At 41.2% G+C, this 20645-nt stretch overlaps 1 protein-coding gene across 1 annotated transcript in view; it reads left to right on the forward strand.

The window, feature by feature from the left end:
* The window catches only part of LOC118436044, a 45505-nt gene extending 31225 nt beyond the window's left edge, over nt 1–14280 (forward strand). The window contains exons 6-12 of the mRNA XM_035853001.1: nt 5714–5849; nt 5910–6024; nt 6089–6200; nt 6284–6375; nt 10761–10871; nt 11991–12103; nt 12172–14280. Coding sequence (XP_035708894.1) covers nt 5714–5849; nt 5910–6024; nt 6089–6200; nt 6284–6375; nt 10761–10871; nt 11991–12103; nt 12172–13619 — 2127 coding nt within the window. The 3' untranslated portion in view covers nt 13620–14280. The remainder of the gene's footprint in view (nt 1–5713; nt 5850–5909; nt 6025–6088; nt 6201–6283; nt 6376–10760; nt 10872–11990; nt 12104–12171) is intronic.
* Nucleotides 14281–20645: the final 6365 nt, after the last annotated feature.

Below are 20645 nucleotides of genomic sequence, written 5' to 3' on the forward strand. Positions count from 1 at the left end.
TTCCTATTGCTGCTACCACTGTTCCTGGTGGCGGTAGTAGTGGTGGGCTCCTTGTCCATTTCAAGTTTCTACATAAGACGAGCAGTGGTAGCGAATTCTTTTCATCCTGCTCCTCCTTCTCATCTCATTTCCTTCAAAAGGATGTTAACTTTAGTGCAAGAAAGGATAAACTACTTGAAGAAGAAGATTCTCAAGGAGACGAATTGATACAACTAAATACTTACTATTTTGGACATGGAAAGAACATGAGGATGATTAATCCAGAGTTGTTTGCATTTCACCTTAAATTGAAATTACCTCGTCAATATATGTATCTTGTAACTTTAAAAGGTCGACTAATACAAGTTCCACTCCATCCATTAGCTGAGGTAATCATCTAAAAACCTTTAATTAGTTAGTCTTCATCAATAGAACGAAGACTTGAAAAACCTTGCTCAATTCGAGCTACTTTTCGGATTTAAACTTTCAAAAGCCAAGCCTGAGAAACGTTTCTTTTATAGAAAAAAGTAAATTAAAATATGTAGCAAACGTCTAAATGCGATCCTCCTTCTGTTCAAAAGGTTTGAAATCTTTCCACGAAAATAATAATGAGTGAGATTTCGACTGGATCCACTCTGCATCAATGTGAGTGAACTAACGACAAGCAGGGTTAATTTATCGTTTTCAAATTCCAATCTCTCTTCCTCAGTAGGAAAAGTGGTGCATATTGACTTCTTTTTCTTATCCAGCAGCACGGCAGTTCCAGTTTGGTTTTGGAGTGAAAACCCTTTTACTCATGTAACACGGGAGCAAGTAGGGTTTCAAGTTAGCGAGGAGAGTGGAGCGGAGAGGAGAATGTCTGGAATATTTTTTTTTCAAGAACTCTTATTTCGCCTCCATCTCACATTTCACGAATCCAAAAACATCTGCTGCTCCTTTCTCCGATTAAAGTGCTTCGATCTAAAAGTAAAGTAAGGGGGACTTATTGGCGTAATAATAATAATATCTCTTTCTCTCTCTGTGCTCCTCGGAATGCATCCTCCATTTCATGCCTCGACTAAAACAAATGTTGTATCAAGGTATGAAATGCAGAAGGAGGAATGGCTGTCAGTTTTTAAGCAGGGAAACACAGTTTTGTAGTTCAGAGACGAGTATTGTATTATTTAAGATTTGGAGATCTGTGTGGTTGAAGGCATTCATAATAATTGTGTCGGAATTTCCATTTTGTTGTCGGTATTCTATTCGTATAACATACTTTTTACTGGGTTGATTTTAATGTAAATTTTGTAATTCATTCAATTCTTTTCATCTTCTTTTATCGTATCTTGAGATATTTCTGACTATGGCTAGCACAATCGTAATTAATTATACTCTCATAAATCTCAATGTGCGAAGTGATTTTTGTATGTTTAGATTATAATTAATTAAGAATTTCATTTATATACGAGTTCAGCTCGAGTTAATAACAGTGCTCAGAAAGTCTCATTCTGAATTGGTAAAGTGCTTCCCATCCCATTATTGAAGGTTTCATTCTATCTCTGAACCTCTGACCTATCACAAAGTTGTAGGAAGGCGGGGAAGCAGTTAAAGCCAGGACTAGTAAATTGTGCATTGTTGGTAATTCTGAAATGAGATCTTTCATTTCATTTAATGATTTAATGCCATTTCCTTCCGTCCTTGTCTCTCTGTCTCTGGAAAGGAATTCCAAGAAGCGCTTTCTCCGACGACTCGTACATACTCCTTCTTCCTCCTCCACATTCACAACCGTTCAGAAAGAAAGGCGAGTTGAGCACTCGCCAGCCAGCCATAATCAAGACATCAAGGCCGATCTGCTGCTTCGTCTGCTAACTGAACGATCCAAATGTTAAGAAGCTCACTGAGAACGAAATACACCATGATGCACTCTTATTACTCGGTCCAATTCAATCCGAATTTTCTCCACTTGTGCTCATAGCCGTGTAATTTAAATCCAATTTGGATTCCTTACACAACGTTTTACTGGGAGGCAATTTCAAAACGTTTTGTCTAATTAGGCCTGCTTTCCCTTGATGAACTTTCTCTCTCTCTCTCTGCCGACTACTACTCTGGGAAGATTAATTTTCAACACTTCATCAATCGCCGACTCTTCAAATTCTGTTGGATGTAGACAGACGAGTAGGAAAAACTTGCACTGCATGCAAACTTTATTAAAATCTTAGCAATGCCCAGATAATGTGCGAACTTGGACTATTATTCCACAAATGGGTTTTCTCCGTCCTGAAATATACAAACCTATACATACGGATATTTGTCGACTTGCTGCATTAATATTGTCGAGCGAAGCAAACCTGACAGCAATTTGTGCACTTGTTCGACTAAAGTAAAGTATTGGGGAAAGCTAGAGCAGCACTCTTTCCTATGTCTCGTCTCGTACATGTTCTTTTTGGAGTTGGAGGAATGTCGCTTAAATTTTTGAATGTGGTGGAAAGCAATAAATGAAAGCCACAAACAAAGTTTAGCGTCGCCTGGTTCAACTATTTATTTGTTTTTGCTGTTATCTTAGTTAAGCTACTGGTTTAGTTTGTCTGGGAACAACAATTGTAGAAAATTTCATCGGTTGAAATTGCTCTATTTTTGCTCATATCTTAACAGTACCCGGTCTGCTATAGGAAAAGGAAGGACATTCTGTGCCACATTTTTCTGTACAGTCAGTCACATTTTGTTTCTATATTACATCGTTACGCAAGAATGCCACTTGTTCAAATTAATGACTATCCAAAGAAGGCAAAAAATTGGGAAATGGATTTTGCTCCAGTAGATGTGATGCTATGAACTTTCTAGTTTGTATTTTCTGGAAAAGCACTTGAACCGGAAAAGAAGAATAATATTAAATACTCTTTTTTTGTTTCATTATGTTACATAACATGATATTATTTCTTGTGCTGGAGTTTTTGTTGGTATTAATGAATTCGTTCCAGTTGGCTTTTCTGTACTTGAGAATGTCCTATACACCACGCATTTGGTCTGTCTGGAGACAAAAATTTAGGAATTTCTTGCCCAAAACTTGAGGACATGAAGTTTGCTGGTGACATTTGGGCAGTTTATTAATAATGTGTCCTTCCTTTATTTTCTTCAGGTTCGATCAAGTGCATGAAAATGCTCATGATTGCAAATAAATTGCCTCATCTAATCTCAGAATTCTATGAAGCCTATCTCCGATTCCGATGCGCCTAGTTTTTGTTATTCTGTCGAAATATTCGTTTCTAGTTTTTAATGAATAAGACGAAGAGAAGAAGACGTAGGAAAAGGGTGCCGTAGTAGACGTCCAATGTTTGCATGACATTTTCCACCGCCGCTGATTTCACACATTTCTTTCTCCTCCCCACTCTTCTTCTGTCTGCCGTTGAGCGCTGAATGTTGTGAAAGCTGGGGTGTCATAAATTTTGGGATTTTGGCAAACGAAGTTTCCCAAGTGCTGAATCCCTTGTTGACTTTTGTTCGCATTCTCCTATTGCCCGCATTCAACGGGGAACCAGCAATGTTGCCTCAAACAAACCACACACACAGCAGACTTCCCCCTTGGCACCATACTATCCACCCACCCCATTTGGACTATATCGCGTTCTGCAATAATTGCGTTCCTCTCCACTTCGTCCTAATGTCGCAACGACCATTCACTTCCGCGAATATCGTCTACAATGTGATATCTAATGTTGAATGTAATTGCGAAGGAATGTTTGCTCTGCTGGTTGGATCTCGGCTCCTTTTTCTGGACGAGAAGTTCCTTTCAGATCTTCAAAATTTTGAACCCGTCCCAATCCTGAGACAATGTAGCTCCTCCGGTTTCCATTGAGGTCCCATTTTAGTCCAGATTATTTATGGACATTCTCCATTTCATCTTCTTCTTGCGATCCTCTGTGTATGTAACTTCCAGCCACCCAACCATCGCATTTCCTTTGATAGCACATTGCGTCACTTTAGCAATTCCTCCGCAAATGGATGCACGTTTAAGAAGGCACGTACAATTATCGTCTAAAGGCTCGCTGCTGATTTAGAATCACCTAAAATCACTTTACTCTGGCAACATGGGCTCTACGTACGTAAGTCCGTATAGTCGTGGTATGTGGGGCGGAATAAATAATAGGGACGCACAAGATGTGTAGATTTTGTAATATGAATTTGAGTATCATTCCCATCAGAAAAAATATGATATCGATGATCAATGGCTATTGAAAAACGGTTGGTGTCTCCCGAGACCAGGCAGCAGGCAGGACGAGGGCTAAAATAATATGAAAAATGGCCCCAGTCTGACTTGACCAGTGGTGCGGTGTCATGTTCCGCTATGCAATATGTCCGTTTACTTCTTCTTCTCTGGTGGCGATATCAGTTCATTTCAATACTTTCTCCATCCGCTACAATCCGCTTTGTCATAAATTCGCTACATAGTCATCGTCGGAGTTTTGGACTCCTTATCTCATCCACATTCACCTTCTCCTCTCTCCCTCACACATTTTCACTCCTGAATGCAAATGGTATAAAACTTAAGGCGAGTATAGGTAGCCGTTGAAATATATAATATTAAAAAATCAGGGCACTTACACTTCTCCCAAATTTTTTGGCGCATTTCTCCAGCAAAGTTTCCACTGCGGGACATTCTTTCACTTACTTTCCGACTTTGAGCCCAGCCCAATCTGATTATTTATTGCAAGTGACAAAGAAGAAGAAGAAGAAAGTCAAGTTGAAAATGGGGCGTTTTCGAGCTCTGCATTATATTATATGGTGCTGGTGGCAGTAAGAGGAGCAGCAGCGGAGGAGGACGTATACCCCAGCACCATACAGTTGGATTACGTATTGTTTCTCATCCTCTGAGGAAAGCAAAGAAAAATATCCCCATTCCCACTTTCTCTAAAGAATTCAAAGGGAGTGGGAATGAGGGAAAACAGCCTACTCAATTGATTGTTTTATTCCTATTTCTGCCTCTTGTGCCATTCCTACATTTTTGGGGGTGAATTCAATCCTCCTCTCTGTCGACCGTCCTGGTTTCATCTTCTCGCCATAATATTCAAACTTGTTCCCATCTTGGCGAGAACAAGGAGAAGAAGAAGAAGAAGCAGCTTTCTCTCACTCTGTGTCTCTTTCCGTGTGGTGGGTGAAGGATATGTTGGAATTCGTAAGGAGACGACCGACGAGAGAGGCTAAAATATGTTAGTGAGGAAAAATACAAAGGAAGGGGAGATAACAATATTTCATTTTCTCCACCTATGACTTTTGATCCTGTGAGAGAATGTTGGTGGAGGACATAAAGAGCGTCAAATATCTGAGGAGAAAAAGTGGCTTCTTAACCTGATGCATAATAAGAGAAGAAGATGAAGAAGAAGAAGACGGAGGGAGAAAGTGTATGCGGTTGGTTGGGGAGCGTGTGGTATTCATGCTACGAAATTCACTCTCCGTGATACTTTACTTACTTAACTTTTGTCACTCTCCTCCTCGTTCGCTTAAACATACAAGTCGTCGGCGGGATGAGGGTGTGTAGAACAAAAAACCACCCATGACAACCTCCTCCTTTGTGTTTGGGAGGTGAGATAAAAACTTTACAACGGCAAAATCTCTCCCTGGTGAAAGCATCCGTCAATATGAGAGATTATTAAACTAGTTGATAGTACGAGAGAGAAATATCAAGTGAAAGTAGGGATGATGATTCAATATGTTGTCAAGTTAGGCAAGCACTTAGCTGGAAAAATTGTGATATTTTCAGCAAAATCGAAAACTGGACATCATCACGATAACTAACCTGCCACCGAGTGGACTTGTGGGGGGAAAACGACCAAAAATGGTGGTCATCCTGGCCCGAATCAATCCAGGAGAGACGCCCACGTCCTACATTGCTCAGGGTGGGTGGACCCTAATCTAATCATGTCTAAATTCCACTAACCTTTCAACTCAAAATTTAGGCTTAATGGACTTCATGGTCAGCAGCCACCCACTCGCAGGGGCACTCCGGGACCACACAATCATAAAAATTGTGCCAATGATTAATCCTGACGGGTCATATTTGGGAAATTATCGGTAACCTTGCGAAAATAAAATCAATGGCGAGTGCAAGAACTCAATATTGCGGTAATTCTTGCAGGACTTCGCTGATGGGTTATGATCTCAATCGACATTGGAATCAAGTCTCTCCTTGGTCACATCCCACGCTTCATACGATAAAAAACGTTCTGATCGACTTGGATGCAAGCAAGGTGAAATTTTCCACATTTCTCGAAAATATTTGCATCGACGAGCGAAGATCAATGGATATTAATTTATTTTTTTAATATCACAGACCATCGACCTCGACATGGTAATTGACCTTCACGCCCACGCCAGTCTCATGGGCTGTTTCATTTATGGCAATGCCTATGACGATGTTTACAGGTAGGAATTTAGTGCATAAATATGTACATAAGTTATACACTCAATTACGATTTAATACTCGAACGACAAAATATTAGGGAAAAAATCATACAAAAATCTTGTTCGTCACTAGATACGAATATGAATGATCAGTGGACCCTGAATTATAAAGCGCATCAGTAAAAAAAAAATACGCAACTAAAATCAAAATAAAGTTTTCCTTCAGTTCAGTTCAGACAATTCCATCTGATGGGTTTTCGCATCACTTGCATTTCGATAGTAAAAATCAGTAAAAATCACTCTTGTACTGCAATCATTTTTTAGTTTGAATATCAATCTTGATGGAACTTCGATTAAATCGACAAGAAAATATATTTGAGTAGAACAAAGATTTAAAATGTTTGCAAAGGACTCGAATGGAGAGAATAATTCAACAACAGCATTATTTTACAGAGTGCAAGAAGACAGAGTTCGAGGGCAGAGGAGAGATGTACCCAGCTCGAAATCCTTTCAGTTCAATTTTATATATTTTCCAACTCGAGGCGACTCCAGCTTTATTGTGTCGGTGTTCGCATCGTTGAATAAAAGCTTGCTTCACAAAGTCGGACCCCATGTCCATCACCATCACTTGTGAATTGGTTGGAGAAAGCATTGAAGCGGAAGAAAAAGAAAGCCAGAGTTGCATGAGATCAGTTCAGAGTTCACTCAGGAGCTTACACTCTCAGGCTTCCCAACTATTTTCCCAGATTCTGGTTTGTTTTTTACAATTTGGAATACAGTGGTAGGGTTGGGGCCGAGATTGAGGGAGCAGGACCAGCGTTTTGATCTTCCATCAACCATTGGCGTTGGTGGACGTTCAAACTGGTCCCCAATTACTGAGGTGGGTGGCGACGGAACAATTTCAATTTTGTTGAATACTTTCCACTTGTCGGGTTTCTCCCGAGATGCGGGTGCGGGTCTCGAGCTGGTTGACTGACACAATAAATGTACATCGCATTTCAATAGCTTTGTTGGACTTTTAGACAGTGCTGTGCCAAGAGAGTTGAATTTAGATGGTTTGGTTTGGTTGGCAATTTTCTGCGTGGTCGAATCAGTGAATTGGCTCCTTCCTTTCATAGTCCACTCCATTACAACACACCGCAATATCCAGCTCACTTTCGCCGACTCTCTCCAATGCTGAGGGTGCTGGTGCTGGTGGTGGTGGTGGATGGGTAGATGGAGAGTTGGTTGGTTGGATTCGAGAGAAAGCAGTGAAAAACGCATCCGTATTTGTATATGTGTCGTGTCATTCAAGTCAAGTCAAGTGAGGAGCTCGCTTCTCCAGGGGAGATTCATAAATCAAACGTAGAGTTACTGATAGAAAATGGAATTGCATATTTAAACTTTCATGCTTTCTCCGTGTCTTTACAATGAATAATGGTCAACACGGGAGAGTGGGTTTTGTGGCTGACACTCGGTAAATGCAGTGATGGCAGCAAATGGTCGTGTCTCTCTCATTCAAAAGGCGCCTACAGCAGGAGCATGACAGTCTCGTGACTGTGAGGAAGTCATTATTTGTGGGTGTGGCATTTGACAGTGTGGTTTCTTCGTCTTCCTTCTTCTCCAAGTAATAATATAATGAGGAGATGGAGATGTAAAGAAATTATTTGCTCCGTGTACCTGTTGCTGCTTGCTTTCACTAATCCCACCACCGTCTATTCTATCGAGATGCTACTTACCAACTCCTCGTCAGGTCTCATTGCACTGCTAATCGGAGTGCGTGATGATATTCATCTCTGGAATATACACACATCCATGGCACAGTCTCCCATTGGGCCTTTGAATTTTTAAGCATATTTATGTATACACTAGCGTATAGCCCGGCCAAGGCCGGATTCTAGAGTTCCAGTGGGGGGTGTGCCCAAAGCGAAAAATCCGTCATACTATATTTTAAATAATTCCCAGTGGAGACTTTGTCATACTACATACATACATCAGACTGAGGGTTTGCCCAAGTCATACTGCATTTTAATTAACCTGGTCACAGTAAAATTTGATTCCCCCCTGTGGGAGTAGTTGAATAGCTAATTACTTAAATTCCCGTCGCGTGGGAGTAACTGCATAGCTAACTATTTAAATTCCCACGCTTCACGCTCCCGTTAAGTTCCATAAACCCCGTTAACTTCTACAATTAACGCCAAGCTATTGACGGATTCGGATTCAGCGTCAAAAATACATTCGAATTGATATGCGACATCACGAATAAGCCAGATTTGGACACCACGGTCACGGCGAGGTCACGGGGGCCTCGCAGGTCAAAACCATTGACGGCGTTGGATTCAGCGTCAAAAATACATTCGAATTGACATGCCACTCGCTGTGGGTAGAGTTTCTCAAACTAAAATAATTAATTAATAGTGTTTATCACGATCACTTATCATGATAACCACTATTGATGAGTGATGTATGTATGTGGGGTGTACATGTTCATGTATTCATTTATTCATGCAGTGCAGTGCAGTGCATGCAGTGGTTGCTCCGCTTCCTTCTTTGTCTACTGTATGGGGCAATTTGCATTGCGAAGACGGACCCAGGGACCCAGGGATCATACTAACACTTTATTAGAGTAGATGTGTTGGACACTTAAAAAGTTTACATCCATGCATCCTATAAATTTCAAGAGTTTTTTCTCTTGTTGTTGTACAAGTGTGTGGTTGCTTTACCAGGAATTGGATTACGTATAGTTGGCGAGTAAGAAAAAAGTAAATGGTTTTTATTGCCTTGTCTGGCTACTTGAAAATCAAAATCTCAAAATCTGCCCTTGGGATCCATTCACTCGGTTTATTCTAGACGAGTCTGCCCGCTTGTTTCATGCAATGTAAAGCGTTTCTCGGCTTGATGTCTTGAATCCCCAATACACCAGTCAATCCGATCTTTCTCTATCCCACAAAATCCAAACAAATTCGGGGATCCAATCCTTAAGCGAAACATGCGTTGCAAATAAGCACCTCCACCATTTCATCTCGAGAGGAGGATGGACTCTCTTCCAAAACTACTCGACTTCAACGAAGCAAAGTTTCGTATTTTTCTCTGCCTGGCACTCCTTCAAAGACACGTCCAAATTAGAAAGCGGCTTTTATTACAGGGGCGAGATTCAGTATTTACGGCAAAATGCAAAGTGTTGTTTCACAAGAGGGTTGGCAATATCAGTGATGAGTTTGCTGAGGTGAGGCAACTTTTACCCTATTACGAGAACCTGCCAGCCCTCGCTATGAGGAAATGCTTCAGGAGAATTGTGATGATGATGAGCAGCGCTTTCTCCACTCATTTATTTATGCGTTCTTCGTTGTTTTGCGGTGGAGGAGGATGCTGGATACCACCGTTTTGAAGCTGGTTGTACATATGCAAGTGTGTACACATAAGACGATGAACATGGTTTGGGTTTAAATTGCCCAGTGACGTTGAGTCATGTGGGGATTTATTAAATCTACTAATTGGCCGAATTCAGTGGGGATTGACTCCACTTGTCAAATCCAGCCAAATCATGTTGTTGTGCATTTGCTTTGTGTGAAATTCAAATACTTATCTTCCTTTGTTTCGGTCGGAATGTAGTTTGCATTTATTACTTCTTTCTCCTCCGCCTCTCTTCCCATCCACCTCGTCCCCTTCGGAGGCATCATCCACCATGCACACCACACCACCAACTTTGTGTGTATACTTGATTCTCCTAATACAAACTAGCAACCCTTCATTCATTCTGCTTCTTGGTGGTCGTTGCATAATTCATTATCTTTTTACTGTTGTCTGAGTATGAATGCATGTATGCGTTGTGAAGGGTGGCCTGGCTCAAGAGCCAGACCAGCGGAATGAATGAATAAATTAATGGTAGAATCGGTTATCAAGAGTATCTCCACGAACTTCAAGTTATAAAATCACGTCAAATCAACTGCGACATTCGGGTTGGTACCGTCGCCCATGATTTGTTCTCTTCCAACATGATACAAGTTGTAAATACCCGAGTTGTTGCCTTTCTGTTGACGATGGTGCTCGTACTTAAGGTACCATCGCGTATCTTTGGTTTGCGGTGTTTTCCAGAGTAAAATTAAACATCCTCGCCTATGATGTATGTGTGTAGGTAGGTAGGTAGACACGTAGAGGCACGGATATGTCCAGTAATACCGCGTGGGAGCATTTGTGCGATATAAATTAACCTGGATTTATTGGGCTTTAGATCAAAATCAATTTTATGTCAAATTGTTAAAATTAGGATCACTATTCTGATCTGTGCGGGTTGACTAGTTTTCATTAACTTTAAATATTTAAACTCAATATTCTTATTTTTGTCCTTGTAATAATTAAACGGCAATAGTTACACATAATGTCGTCGTATTTTGATAAATGACTTATCTTTATTTGAATTTGTGTAGATTTGAAAGGCACATTTTATTCCCGAAACTGCTCGCCCATAACGCGGAAGACTACAATCCTTCACACACAATGTACAACAGGGATCCAAACAAGGCTGGAACTGCGAGACGGTAATATCGCTTCTTTTCAATGCACTTATATAAATTAACAAAAAAAAATAATGCATCAAACCTTACACATTCAAAAATAGTGTCTAGCCATGTACAAAAATCGGAATAAGAAATCCCAAGGCGGCATCAGAATAGTAGTTACTTAGCAAATACATATGTAGAACTTCTCATAAATTTAATATCCAAGTGGAACTCGAGGAAGCTAATTTATATGCGTCTTGTAACGTATCCTAACTCAATTCCTCTTCACACTTTCTCTGCATCGCCATTTTCCCCACAAATCTCACACCGCAACTGTGCACACACACGTGAAAAACTCTTTTCATACGAATCGAATTATGTCTAGAGTTCAACAGAACATAATTTCATTTATGTGGAACAGATATGCATGCAAAGATTTGCGAGGACAGCGTAAATTACTGACGGAGCGAATAGAAGCAAATATTTTGCACGTGTTTTTTACGACGTCAATTTCGCCCTTGTCATACGTATTAAAATTTTCGGTGTAAATTTAACCAATGGAAAAGTATCTTCATCATCATCAAGGTTGTATCAACTGTAGTGAAAATAAGGATTAAACCAGCAAGGAAAGCTCTCTCTCTCTCGGTGATCCTTTTTCAAGGACAGTATCGGATTACGTGCGGTTGGGTGTAACAAAAGAATCTGGTGGGTTGTAATCGCACGTTCTTCCTTGTTGCGTCTCTTTCTCGCGGAATTTCATCCTCGTGGTGGCTGGCGAACTCAATTAGTTCAAAGTCAGAAACTTTTATGACAAATGTCAAGGGTTAGCTTTGCAATTACTGTGTTAGTTACGACGACTTGTAAGTGAACCTTCATGCAGGCGTGATAGGAATTTTGACTAAAAAATAAGAAGGAACCCAAGTTTTATTCGTCAGAAATTGCAATAAGAAAAAGAAGCTAAATAAGATTACCCTCGGCTACCAAATGCTACACGAATGCTCATGTGTAGAAGACGGGCTGTGCTTTTAGTGAATTGTGCTATACCCGTATAATTCCGTATATCTAGGTGCCATTAGAGGTGCCATTTAATTGCAGTGGGCTTTTTTATGTAACAACCGGACATACTGTGTAATTATTTCAAACTGTTCCTTGTTTCAGGCATTTGTGCGAAATACTCCGAAATACTGTGAACGTCTACACCATGGAGGTTTCATACTTTGGCTACACACAAGCTTTGTCCAACGCAATCATAACTTATAATGAAGATGGATGTAAGCGTTTTTTCTTTCAAAATGGACTTGCAAAAGTATTTTCTTTACGCAGATTTTTTTTCCTACAGATTTAAGACTTGGCCGGAACTTGGCAAGAACTTTCTTTGAGTACTATAAAGCCACTGGGATCATTCCACAGACAGTGTTATCCGCCACAGCAGCAACAGCACCGGGGGATGACAACAACGACCGAGGAGGAGGGCACAAGAACAGCATGCGAGGAGGAAAAAGCCGACCAAGAGCAAGATCTAGGACGAAGGGGAAATCCCGGGATAAATCTCACACCAGGTCGCCATCTAATCCTAAAGACGGAATTGCAGGAGCCATCCCAGCTAACACTAATGTTAATGACAACGACAATGAGGACGACGAAGGGGAGAACGAGATGGACAAGACGGTGGTAAAACTGCCCCAATTAACGAAAGAAATTGCACGACATTCGGACTCTTCGGATATCGACAGTTCCGACGAGGAGCAGGTGAAAGTCAGGGCGACGAAAAATGGGACTATTTTCCAGCAACAATACATCAGACGGAGGTCGTCCACGGCTAATCCCCTCCTCCAAACAACCAGGTCTCGTACGGATACTAATGGAGACAATGTCACTAATGTGTCCAATAATCATAATGGAAAAGGCCATACTGGGAAAAGTCACCAACCCACGGGGCGACCAGTTCAACTTCTCAACCTCTCCGAGACTTCTCCCCAACGGGGTCCGCTCTCCTTTACGTCTCAACCTAATGAAGTTGAAGTGAAGAAGGCTGCTTATCAAACTTTCGACTTCAGCATTTTAAAAGAGCACCGTCATCACGGGCATGTATCCAGGGAACTGCCTGGCCATAACGGTGCATCTGCTGTATCCACCACCACCACCACGAGGCATAAAGTGCGACGTTTCACGCACAAGCGTCCCGATGAGACGGAAAACACAAGAAAAATCGGCGGAGGTGGAATAATTGGGAGAAGAAAGGGACGGGTGCGAGAAAGTCGTCGTCGGGAAGTGCAATCCGAGACGGAAACAGAGTCCCCTTGTTTGACAATAATTGATTTCAACATGTTAATCCGTAAAGCGTTGGAGGGCCGGGGAAGTTATGGTGGTGGGAAAGGGAGGGATGGCGGATGGCGGGGTTGGTCATCTGGTCATCGGTTGCGAGACCGAAGGGAGATCAGTGGTCATGCCACGGACGGCGGTGGTGGTGGACCTTCGATCATGTTATCAGGGAGACGAAGGAACAATGTGAGACGACGAAGAGCGATCCTGCTTCGAGGAACGGTAACAGATTGCTCCCCATGGGAGGAGGATGACGAGGACGCTGCTGCTGCTGTTGGCACGTTATCATCCGACTCCAGTGATGATGATGTCCTCTCCCCTCACGCTGCCTCATCCTTGAAGGGAAACCTCACAAGACGCGACTTTAATTTGAATAAGAAGGGAAACAGAAGACGAGTGGGGAGGCGGAAGAGATCTCCGGCAACTCCAACCCTTTCTCCATCTCCAATATTTCTTCCGCAATAATTCTTGTTCTCCCTCCTACTGTCGTCGCTTCGTCTGCTATTAACACTTTGCATTCTACACAGAAGAAAGTGAGCCAAGTGGGTATGAATCTGAATTTTAGGCAGGGTCCCAATTTTTTCTCCTGCCTCCTCCACTTTACCAAAACTTGTAATAAAAACCATGAGTCATTTCTTTTCCAAAATGGAATTGTTCAACAAGAAGAATTCTCTCTCTCTCTCTTTGTGTGTACTTATCGTTAGAACGAGTCAGGGGTCAAATGAATTTAATTTCAGCAAAAGCGTGAACAAGTCTGTTACCGAACCTCTTTCTTGCCAAGTACAAGTTTTGATAAATTATGGTGCTTTCTTGTGGAAAGAACGGAACACAACGACGGCGAGGAGCGAGAGGTCCCACTGATACACACCACGCTTGAAGATGCACACAATGTCCTACATTTTCACACATATTTGCATTTTGCATAAGAAAAAGAACCACAATTTATAGATGTTCAATTCAAGTGACAGCACTGATATTCCAAATATGCAGCAGCAAATCGCTGCAAAAAAGAAGCAAAAATAAAATCATCTAAAAATAAAATCTGCAAAGTGTTAGAATGGGCAAACGAAGTGTATTGTGTTTAACTCCGTTTAAAGAAAATAAAATAGTGCACTTTTCCATCCTATTTTATTTTAGACAAGTTTTTCTTCAAATTAATAAACCTCCCACACACATATGTAAATACATACACACATGTTGTTCCATACCGATGGTCCCTCCCACGCATTGTATTTTTGCTCACTATGTATGCTCTTCATCTTCATCTTCATTCATTGTTCGGTTAGCAAAGTGTTTTTGCCAATTCAATTTACAAAATCATAAAAGGAGTAAAAGCAAAGTAAACTCTTTACGTAAGTCCTCACTCGCCTTCTAAGTATTCTTCCTTGGGAGAAGGAAAGCTAAAAAGTTTTCCCCATCACAGGTGAATCACGTCCCAATGTATGTCATATTAGCGGAGAAGACGAAAGGTCGCACACAAAGTTGGAGCTGAGAAGGTCCACCAGTACGTAGCCTGACATGTTCAATCTCAATCCGATTAGGACAACAATAAGTCGGAGCGAATGTCATGTACTTACTCGCAGCAACCCGGACGGGGAGGACGTACAGTGGTTTTCAGGGGTCAATCACATTACAATCCAGACAAAGAATATGTATGTATCTTCGTGTGATTGGGGTGGTGAGCACACGTTTTTCTGTAATCCCTGGAAAAGAGCTTACTTTCAGTACATGCATACACACCGTGTTAACTACCATTATCATTTTATCAGTATATGGATCCCGATATACGTACGGAGACTGTGTCGCACAACCAGCAGTTAATTTCCCAGTTAAAATTCTAGCCCCGACGAAAATAACTTTAAATCCATCAGACAGAGATATCGAAGGCCTGTAATTAACGAATTCAATTAACGTTCATCTTCTTTGTTCCACCTTTTCATTAGGGCATCGCGTGATGCATGATATTTCTTGAACAAGATCAAAATACGAATCAAATTCGGTATGTTTTCTTGCATTCTTCTTGCGAAGGAGGAATATAATACGTTTGGCGTGTTAAGGCTGCTCCTCCAGCCAGGATCGTAATTAAATGGCGCAGACCGAAGAATGCAAAGTATACGAGCACCGCAACCCAAAGAAAGAACTAAATATGTAGAACCTCACACGCACAGCCGTTGAGACAGAAGGGGAGAGAAAGTGAGAGTCTTGGCTTTCTCTCAAAATGATTTATATTCTCAAATTTCTTCAGCTCGATTGGCGCACTGACCAAAAAGGCAAGATCAATCTTCATTTTTGTTTCATACTGTATTTGGACATAAATTAAGAGTTTGGAATTTTCCATTCTTCCAAGATGAGTTTTTCGAGTGCTTTGCTCAACAAGCAAGAAATTAACAGCGGGATAAAAACATGATGATCATTATTATCGTGAATTAGGTTCCATACTTTCACTCCACGAAATTGGTTTTCCATTCACATCACGACAGACACGAATCGTACTCCACACTGCAGCACTCCACGCCATACGCCGTTCTGCTAACTCCAAGTCCGTATTATTAAGCTCCGACGACGTATATGCGTGTCTACGTACCTAGAAATATAGCAGCGAGAAAGACTCCTTCATTCATTGTGGATCAAGGCATGCTTAAATATCCGAGTTCATTGCAGTCTTTTCGGTAGAATGAAGTTTTGGATCTCGGCTCATCATATTCTGCCACGATATAAATCCACGAGTTTTTTCACAGAAGTAAATGAAGCTCTGGCCCTGATTTTCGTCAGTTCTAGGCGATGCACTGATGAACAGAATAAGACGTTCTCCCAATCCTCTAAAACTGGGAAGCTTGTTCCGCATACATAGGCACATAAGTACATGGGATAGGTATCCATCCATCTTTCCTGCTTTTTACTCAATCCAGGATAAAGATTTCAAGATTTTCAGACGACTTTCTCGATTTCAAATTTGGACGGACAAAGGAGTAGAATAGTAAGATTATGCAAATTTACTTCCTAAAGGTTTTGGACGTGAAAGTATTCCCTTCTTCTAATAATATACCCGTATTATGTACGTAAGTACGGAGGGGATAAACCATCTGGACGGCCATAGACCGTAGAAAATGCTACTCTCTGATCTGACATTTCTTTTTTAGAGGAGGGTCAAAGCCGATAATCTAGATCAGAGACAACATGCATGGACGGCGACAGTTGTGAATTCGATTTCTTGAGATGAATGCCACGCCATCGTAGCATGTACAGTGCGTGGCGTGCCGTCGTCCAAGTTCTGACAAGACTATCAACACGGACGGAATACCGACCACGTTTCTGCGTAGGTACGTCCGTCTTGAACCCTTGAACCCTTGAGCAAGTTTCACAGTAAACTCTTCTTCTTAAGTCACACATTCTTTTCAAACTCAAGCGGTTTAAGCTCACCTATGAGTCAAGAAGTAAAAGTCGACAAAAAAGTGTGAAAATATGCCAAGGAAGGGTGTTAACGGAACGATATTTAAACAGTTAAGTTACATAAATACACATTTTCTTCATTTGACAGAGAGTGATGACTTGGATAAGTTTAGATAACTTTATATTCGGTTATTGTGGAATCCCCCAATGTGAATTTGGACAAGCCCTCAAATAGCGTCAGGGCACTTCACATAACGACCGGACACACTGTACATAAGATTCGTCATCATTAAATGCTGAAAACTAACTGGCAAAATAAGTATGTATGTAAGATGCGACACGTCTCATAATAATTTTACGACCCTCACAAACATATGTAACTGCATTGCATAGGGGATCAAATAGCACGAGACATGTTTGCCAGCTACAAAACAAGGACAAAATTACCTATTCAGCGATTTGACCCCACACAAACCGTATTTTCATTCCAGAGTGAAACGACTTGCACTTCCTCCCGCCCTAGATACACACGGACTGTCGATAATTTATTATTATTTATTACAAGCAATATCCGAGTAGCGTAGTGACGCAGGAATTGACGAGTCCAAGTAGTGTCACGTAATTTTATGTGCTATTGGTTTTTACGACACTTTGAATAAAGTCGTGGAACGGGGGCATTTGCTTTAATAAAATTGAATGGCGGACTCTTTACATGTCATACTAAACTGGTAACTAGTTGAAATAAATCTCAAAACACAGGCAACAGTTCCATGTCGTACGTATCGCTCCTGCTACCGTCGTTCCAAAGTGAAATGAAGGAGGAAATAAGGAGTTAAAATGTTTAAAGCGAATTGCACAGAGCAATTTCACGCCCTTGCGACCCTCTCTCCCGTGGAAACAAATGGGAATGGTGTTTCCGAACTTAAATTTTCACGGCCCCACTCCAAGGAATTCTTTCCTCCCGATATTCGCATAATGTTTCCATTTATGGACAAACCTCAGCCCATGTGTCTTCATAAGGATGACCACCCAATGGGTCTCTTGTCACACTAAAAGGCTGCATTCAGTATTCTAATCTAAAATGACTTTTGCATTCCACCGTAAATCACCAAGCTCATGTGTTGGCCTTCCTCCTCCCTCCCCGGTCTCAACGCTTTCCATTAAACCATTTTCAAAATAGTGACAAAGCTCTCGTTCCCGATACAAGTTGTCACCTTCGTACGTACCAGAAATCCCGTATCCCGTAGCAGAAATACTATACACGTATATACCTTATATCAGCATTACTCCGTACGTAGGCGTAGTTATGCTGCTTTAGCTTCTCCCGTTCCCTCCAACGACAATTTACTGGAGGAAAAAAGATAATATCGTAAATATCCCAAAATCGCATTTCAAGAAATAAAACTCAGCGACTGGTTGGTTTTCATACAACGAAGAGAAACTGTTTCGTAGGTTTAAAAAATAGAATTGCCTTCTGATTTCCAGCATCGATATCATCTGCACGTTTTCGCTCTACCTTTACAGCCAGTTACCTTTCTACATTTACAACTCGACACTGGTGGAGTTGTACGTGGGAGAAAGTGGTGTCTAACATGGCATGGCATGACTTAGCCGATGCTTGCTTTGTATATCTGTTACATGCAGAGCTTTCCTCGCTCCTCGTCCGTCCACACGGTCCAGTTTTCTACTGCTTGATGGAAGGAAAGCCAGTTGGCTTCTTGTCCCAGGGGCCTATCCTATCATGGAGCTGATCACGTTCAGACTTTCTAATCCCCTTATCCAGACAAATGAAGGGCCCTTGTAACATCAATCATCCGTACGACTGATCCTTCGATAGCCAGCTCCTCTCTCTCTCTCTTCTCATTCCAAAAGCAACTGCATACTCGCAAAAAAAAACTTTTACCTGTAGCCACCATATGTTTCGTGTCTTGTTGTGTTTACCAACTTATTGTGAGATGAGAGGCTTTTTATTTATTTTTTTCTACCTTGTTGACGAAATGAAATGCCAACTACTTCTGTTTTGTCGTGGAGGGTTGTCAAAATATAATCAAGGAGAAAGTGGAACGTGATCCCTCCCTTACAAGCCGTAGGAGCTCATTCACTTGTGGCTGGCTGGCTGGCTGGCTGCTATGACTGGTGGGTGAGGCAAGTCTGTATGGTAAACTGAAGGAAAGTTGCTATCTTTAGCTTAATCTTTTGTTCCTCTGATACAACTTTCCTCAATTTCCTCTCTCGTAGTGCTAACCTTTTCAGAAATTCAAGTCGTTAACTCCAGAACTGCGAAGAGTGAAAGTGCAATGTAGAGTCTAAAGTTGAGAGTGGATTCGTGTACAGGTCCTCCTTTCCCTCCATCCTGCCATGCAGACCCACACCAACCAAGTCGGACATCCTTCCAGACTACGAAAATGGAAGACCGCAGAAAGTCGGCGAGAGAAGTGTGTACATGTTATCGTGAAGGAATTTATTCAGAATGAAGCAGTAACTTAACTTATCGCTTGAAAAGCTGCATAGAATTCATCCTCGAGTCCACTTATTCATGGTGTTAAGTACTACTTTTTTTGGTGTCGCACAAACATTGAAAGCCACTAGTACGGCGTCAGAAGAATAAGAAGTCGGTCGGTCGGTCGGTGCTAGGGGAGAAAAATTAAGTCCGCCGCATTACTTTACTGCTGTTGGAGATTCGTCGAACTGAATTCTTTAACGATCAGCTTCAACGGCTCGTAAATTTATATTATGAATTATGTACGTCGACTAAATATATGTTGGGTGGGAGGAGTATGGCAGGACTATGGGAAATGTAGGCCACTAAAATGTATGTACGGATGCTGCGTGAAGTACTATTATTTTGTATCTAAAAGCTTCTATGTATGTAACTTGATTCAACACGAAAGCCTTGCTCATTGTTGGTTCAAACCATTACAGACACAACTTGGACCGGATCGCACACTTCAAATTAGTTTATCACGTAGTTTTACGAAATTAAACTCGTGAAATGAAACATTTTGCCACTCTAAATAAAATCTGACGTCACTACACAGAGCACCAGTAATTTGAAGCAATGGGTTAGAGTGTATTATTTATTCGACTTTTTGTTGGAGTGTTGACACATATAAATGTCAAGCTCGTCGCAGGAAACAGGCCATCATCATCACCGTATAAAATGATTAGGTTCTCCCTCAACTCCAAAGTTGAGGAAGCATTGACTCTGACTGACTCTGATGTCCTTTCAATCAACGCTTCCGAACTATAGAAGCCTGTAAATCATTCCTAATAACCACTCACTCACAACCTCACATCATTCAATAAGTGTGACAATGTGACGGATGCTGCAAAGTTAAATGATTACATGGAATAATGGGGTCCATTTTATCATGATCCTCCTCGAATCTTTGACAATAAATCAACCATAAATCTTCTCATTTTTTACTTTATTAACTGGCGTGACCTCATTTGTGACCCGATATAGTTGGTCTGTGAAATCAGAATTATTATATAAGTACACAGAAAGTAGAGGGGACCAAGCTAAACCACGGAGGAGATGAGGATGCCGTATCGAAATCAAATGCAAATAACCTCCCATCCTCCTCCTCCATTATACAATGATAAGTAATAACAATTTAATTTGCATCTTGAGCACCGCTCGGGTGATAGTACTGAGTTGGTTCAGAACATTAAATCCATCTAGACAAGTAGTAGTAGTGCCATTGGCGAAGGTAATTAATTTTGCTTAGAAAAGGCGTGCTGGCAGGGAAAGATAAGGACGGCACTGATGGCAGATTAATTTTAGAATCGCCCACGTATTTATTTATCAGATTGATGATTCTCAGCACAAATATTTAAGAAGATGTAACTCGGTGCAGCATGATGACGATGAGAATGAGTTGAGCCAAATACACATAGTGGCCACTGCTCATTGTTATAGAGTCTGAAATTACTCACGTACTGTTGCATAGTGGCCTCAGAGACTATTTATGTAATATGTAGCACGGAACGTTGACCGTCCCCAGCACCATGACCTAACATGGCAGCATAAAGGATAATGTGTACTCCTTGTACAATTTATGTACTCAGTAGTTCGGAGCTTTTCCGTTGCATAGCTTT

Source organism: Folsomia candida, unplaced genomic scaffold (assembly GCF_002217175.1).
Source record: "Folsomia candida strain VU population unplaced genomic scaffold, ASM221717v1 Fcan01_Sc006, whole genome shotgun sequence".
NCBI classification, from domain to species: Eukaryota; Metazoa; Arthropoda; class Collembola; order Entomobryomorpha; family Isotomidae; genus Folsomia; species Folsomia candida.